The 5592-nt window shown below is 50.6% G+C and overlaps 1 protein-coding gene across 1 annotated transcript; it reads right to left on the bottom strand.

Annotated features, from left to right (window-relative positions):
* Nucleotides 1-1331: 1331 nt before the first annotated feature.
* On the bottom strand, nt 1332-4724 carry DDIT4 (DNA damage inducible transcript 4). Its single transcript, XM_083505175.1, has 3 exons — nt 3860-4724; nt 3461-3714; nt 1332-2788 (listed from the first exon to the last, which is right to left on the bottom strand). Exons 2-3 carry the CDS (start codon nt 3636-3638, stop codon nt 2295-2297), a joined length of 672 nt encoding a protein of 223 aa, XP_083361301.1. The 5' UTR covers nt 3639-3714; nt 3860-4724; the 3' UTR covers nt 1332-2294.
* Nucleotides 4725-5592: the final 868 nt, after the last annotated feature.

The raw sequence follows: 5592 nt of genomic DNA, 5'->3' as shown, positions 1-5592 counted from the left end.
ACCAGTTGGTGGGAAGAGGACTGTTGCGCTCATGTTCTGCTGTAGACTTTTTTGTCCGACAGGCCACTCTTGAAGCAGGATATTGGACATTGTGGGCTTTTAGGCTCATCTAGCAGGGATCTTATGTTTGCCTATGCCTAACATTCCCACCAAAATTGATGGCTCTTCAGCTGGATTACGCACTCAGCTTTTTCCCTTTTTACTCTTATGTTGCGGGGGCTCCAGGCCTGACTTCAGTACACTTCCCCAAATTCTGTATGTTATCTGCCAAAAGTACAACTCATGAAACTTGACAAGATGGGCTCTGCATTACAGCAGCTTATGTCACACTCAATGGCTCAATATTTATTTTTTACCTTTTACTCAGTATTAGCCTTTAACTTGCCACTTAAACAAAAAATCTACAGCTGACTTACACACGGGACTGGTTACTTTTGTTGAGGTTTTTGATTTGTTTCCTCAAGTAACCTTCTTAGGGCAAACACACCCTCTATTGTACCACTGATTTCAGTCATTAGGGAAGAATTCTCATGCATATTCACCACTCTGCCTTCCTGCAGCAGATATTCGAGACATTGGCAACTTAAAGCCAATCCCTTGGTTTTCTGCGGAGGGAGTGCTCCCTAAGGACTGATAACGATACTTATCAGTTCTATTCACCAGCCCCTGCAAGGAGAATGGCTAACAATGGAGCAGGCCCCAGGAGAGCATTTGATGCAAGGCCCCTTCTGTGGTGGCTTTGGGAGTAGTTGTGGGGAGGGAAGTAAAGTAATTCAGATAGGTACAACACACAAGGCCTTCTGCCCTTGATGGAATGATCTCCATTGTACTGGTAGACATGTCCATATCCTTCTGAGGCCTATAGGCTAGTTGGTTTAAACCCCATTTGACAACCTGGTCATGAACAGGCATTTTTGGCTACAGGTCAATTGTACTCTAGGGCTTAGCAAATTTGAAGAGGCAACCACAGAACTTCTGACCAAGGTGTCCATTCCAATCTTACATCAAAGCAAGGGGCTTTTCTCTCCAGCTCGCTCCCAGCTTCTTAAGACAGTACAATCTGAAGGAAGGAGGTATGTCCGGAAGATGTTTGAAATTTGGGATTCGGGTGGAGAGAGGCACAGTGGGAACAGAGTGCATTGTTTTCCCCTCACTCAACCATATTTGAAAATAGAGGCCGCAGGCCAAATCTGATTCTAGGAAACCTCCAGTGTCCCAAAGTCCATTTCAGAAATCAATCATCCAATTTCAGAAGTCAATCATCCAACTCCCATCACCTTTTTGCAGCCCCAGTTAAAACACTGGCAAGGAAAAGGAAGGAGAGAAGCAGATTATTAGAAATGTTTTTTATTAGAAAAGTAAAAAAACCAACAGTTGCATAGGAGTCTTCAAAAACTTGAACATCAAGTGTATTCCATGTGAACTGTAACCAATGGAAGCACTACAGACCGACTGCGAGGGTTCCTGCCCCCCCACCCAACCCCAGCCCAGCATCACTTCACACCTCCCTCAAACACACATCACCAGGATACCCAACCATGACAGAGCACACTCCACCTAGTGTGCCCTGTGCCTCCCACACTGGTCTCATTCAGGAAAAAAATAAACATGAACAGAGCTGCGTAAATGACGCATGGTGGATTTAACGCCCCCATTCATTCAGAAGTCCTTATATTTAGCTGCCCTAGTGTGTCAGTAGTGGAGCTTCTTCATGCCCTTCTGTTCAAAGCAATGCAACACATTCTTGGGTCCCTTTAGACCTTAAAACACATATAAACAATTGTCCATGCACCTCACCACTCACCAGATATCCATTGATTACTATCTAAGTTTTTTTTCTTTCCAATTTCTAAAAAAAGAAAAGTTTATCACAAAAAAGCAGGCAACCTTCATCTATCCGTAGTGGCAGCCCTGCTGTTAAGTCATCAGCTGTCAGGGGAAAAAATACTGCTAAAGTTGTCCCACGTGTCAGACAAGGATTTTTTTTAAAGCTAGCACATTGTTTCCAGGGGGCTTTTTTTGTCAGTTACTAAAAAGCAGAGTGCTGTTGTTGTTGTTTTTAATTTTCAAACCTTGCCTTCCTCCTCCTCCTTGGACTACCTGCCTAGTATCACTTGTTAAGTCAATCTTCCATCTAAATCTAACCTACAGTGGCTCAAGAGGACAGCCGCGTCTTGGAAACGGCTTGTGTTCCACAGCCCTTTAAACACGCCTCCTCCCCACTTTGGACCGGTGCTGGCCATTATCTTTAAGAGAGTAAATGCTCAGTTTTAGTTCCAACCAGGAGACACTTCTCAGCACTCTTCTATGAGCAACTGCTCAGAGCTATACAGTTTCTTTTTAATGACCCTGAAGCCAGTGCTGAGCTTCAGCGATTGGCTGAAGCCTGGAGAAAAAGCAGAGCCGGAGCTAAAGAGTCCCTGGATTTTAGGCCAGAGGCGGGAATCCAGTCTTAGAACGAGAGTCAGCTGGAAGGTAGGCACCAGGCCGGGGTCCACAGCAATCTGCCCCACACTATGGCAAACCTTCCCTTGTTCCACGCACAAGTCAATGAGGGCCCCCCTCAAGCCACAGGGCTCCCTATAGGCCAAGTGGAGGAGCTCCTTGCCAACTTGGGCGATCAGCTGGCTTGGCATGAGGAGCCTGGAGGAGCGGTTGGAGTTGATCTTCGCTTTATTCAGACTGACTTGGATTAGCTTCATGAGATTGGCACACAGGAGCTCATCCTCCGGATCATTTAACAAGTCAAAGTCTGGCAAGGACACTTCATCCAGATATTCCTGGGCATCTGCAAATGAAGGAGAGACAACAGCCCCGTGACTACTCTGCTGCTAATGCTGCTGCGATACCTTTATTGCCACCCCCCCTGCCAAGAAATCAAAACAGCTTCGTGCGTTTCGTTGTTTTTAATTGGTAGAAGCCATTCTGGGCAACAAAAAGATCACATTATAAGCTTAAGTCAGCCGCTTCTCAGCAACCCCCCTGCTAGAGAAGGCAGGCAACAAAGGCAGTGGCTGCTTGCTGGTTTGCCCATTAAACATACATAGCACTTTAAATTCCTATTCTGACCTGTAGTTGCCCATAATGCTCACCATCTCCCCCACCCCCCCCATCCTCCTCCAAGGCTTCATTAAAGTAGGCCAATTCTGCATGCACTTAAATGGGAATCACTGAAGAGCTCCTTTTCTGCTTTAAAGGGGTGGGGAGGGGAGTTTTTAAACGGAATTAAGTAAACATGATAGAACTCCACCCCCACCCCGTCTATGTATGCAGGTCCCCAAAACTCCCCCTACATTAGCATCCCTAGTCACCTCCCCCCAATCTGCTTAGACGTGGTACCCATTACAAGCAGCTCCCCGGCCCCAATTCTCCCAGCCCAGACCGGCATATGAAGGCCTAGGAGCCCGTTTTGCAGACCTTAAGACAGACACCCCCGGTGAGATGGAGAAACCCCGCTTACCCGCTTCGGAGCTCAAGCTGCTATCCAGGGACTCGCAGTCGGAGCTCTCCAGCCGGGCGCTGCGGCCGGCGGCCCCTTGGTAGGCGCTCTCCTTCTCCCAGGCGAAGGCGGGCGGGTTCTCCCTCTGCTCCGGGATGGGAGGCAGCGGGGAGGAGAAGCTGTCCCACGAGACTGGCATCGCTGCCCTTCTTCCCACGGCCGCTTTTCCACACCGGGGGTCGGAAGACGGGTATCCGCTACTGGGATCGACGGCTCTGTAGCAAAGGGGAAGAGGAGGACGCAGGTGAGGATCGGAGTGGATCGGATCCGCTCCGGACGAGCTCCGAAAGATCAAGGGCAGCAGAACAGACCACGGGACCCTTGCAAAACCGGCATCTAATGGAAAACCCATGTACTTACCGGCTTCAGGGCGCCCGTCGAGGAAGCTAGTGGAAGCAGAAGCAGCAGCGCTGAGCCGTAGGACCCGTAAGAGGCACGCAGCTGCCCGAGCAACCCCACTGCCACCCAACCTCCCTCCTCTGCCCTTTCGTTGGCACTGCGGTTCCACCCCCCCGTCGCTCCGCCTTTAAATAGTCGGGTCAGGGGGTGTGCGCGCTCGGAAGCCCCGCCCCATTCCCTCCGCCGCCTTCGCCGCTTCGGCTCTCCTGCTCCGCCGCAGCTCATTGGCCGGGAGCGGGAGCTGGGCCGCTCCAATGGAGAGAGAGCGCACGTTCGCAACGTTCTCTCCTGCCCGGTTACAGCAGCCTGGGACACGCCCCCTCCACCTTCTCCTCCTCCTCCGCGCTGTTCTTGTTCTGCGGCTGCACGGGGATGGGGGCGGGGGGAGGCTTGTGGCTGCGGCGAGGGGGTGGCGCAGGCTGCAGAACAATAGGCTGGTGTTGGAAGTGGGGGGAAGGGGGGGAAGGGGCGCATAACAATGTGTGTGGCACCCACCCCTAAACTTCGCACCCCTCGATGCCCGATTGCAAAATTGCGCGTTTGCAATTGCACCCGGGTGCAAAGCCTGCAGAGTTCAACGGGGCATCGCTCCCAAGTAAGCCCGAAGTGCATGCATGCATGCATCTTAGCGAACGCGTTTACCTGGAAATCAAGCCCCCAGTTGTGTGTGACAGAAAGAGTAAATAACTCCCGCTAGGGATGGGAAAGGCTTACGGCTGCCAGTCAGTGTAGGCAGCACTAAGCTCGATGGAGCAACAGTGTGTCTCGGTATAAGGCAGCTTCCAAACTGGGGAGGGAGGGATGGGGTTACTTCTGAGTAAACGCCCTTCAACGTGCATGGGATTCTAAGAGTGGGAAGGCAAGCGATGGATCCCTCTCTGGGCGCCCATATCACGTAGCGAGCAGGCTCCGCTGCAAGCCAGTAGGGCCTGTCGCGCACCGGGGTGGACGAGGAAAGGATCGGCGCAAGCCTACTGAAAAGCCCGTCCCATTGTATTCAAGTGCGGCTTACACCCAGGTAAGTGTGGGTTAGGACCGCAGCCTTACAGAGTCAGTGGCGAGGTAGTTTTCATAGAATCAAAGAACTGCAAGGGACCCCAAGGATCATCCATTTCAAACCCCCCTACAATGTTGGAATCTCTCCCCCCCCCAACGTGGAACTCGAACCCGAGACCCTGAGATTAAGAGTCTCTTGAGTTCTACGGATTGAGCTACCTGCTTTGTTCTCAATCCCAGTGTTACGCACGGCCTGCTCTTTCTCTTTCATGAAGCTGTGGCTCCTTTTGCATGTTGTTTTCCCCAGACACACAATAGATCTGTAGTTAAAAGGAAGGACACCGGTATCTCTCACACACCCCGATCCTAGGTCAGAGAAATATCTTGGATTTCAAGGGAATACAGTATCTACATGATGCGCACGTAGAAACGGTTTGGCATCTGTCTGCCAACTTTAATTATAATATACCTCGGGACACTTCCAAAGCTTAAAGGATCCGTTTCTTATTTACAGTGTGCTCTCCCAAAGACCTTAACCGTGTAGGTATATGGCCACGAAAGTAACAGTTGCATTAGCAGTCAGGTTACATTATTTTGACAAGCAGCCGAAGAAGTGAATCTTCCACAAAGCGGCCTGTAGAGGGATGTGTGCGTGTTTTGTTGCTGCAAAGATCAGGACACCCCCCTGCCCGCAAAAG

This window comes from Podarcis liolepis, assembly GCF_965112155.1.
Source record: "Podarcis liolepis genome assembly, chromosome: 5".
Classification (NCBI taxonomy): domain Eukaryota; kingdom Metazoa; phylum Chordata; class Lepidosauria; order Squamata; family Lacertidae; genus Podarcis; species Podarcis liolepis.
Note: the sequence above shows the minus strand (reverse complement) of the source record. Positions and strands in the feature narration are given on the sequence as shown.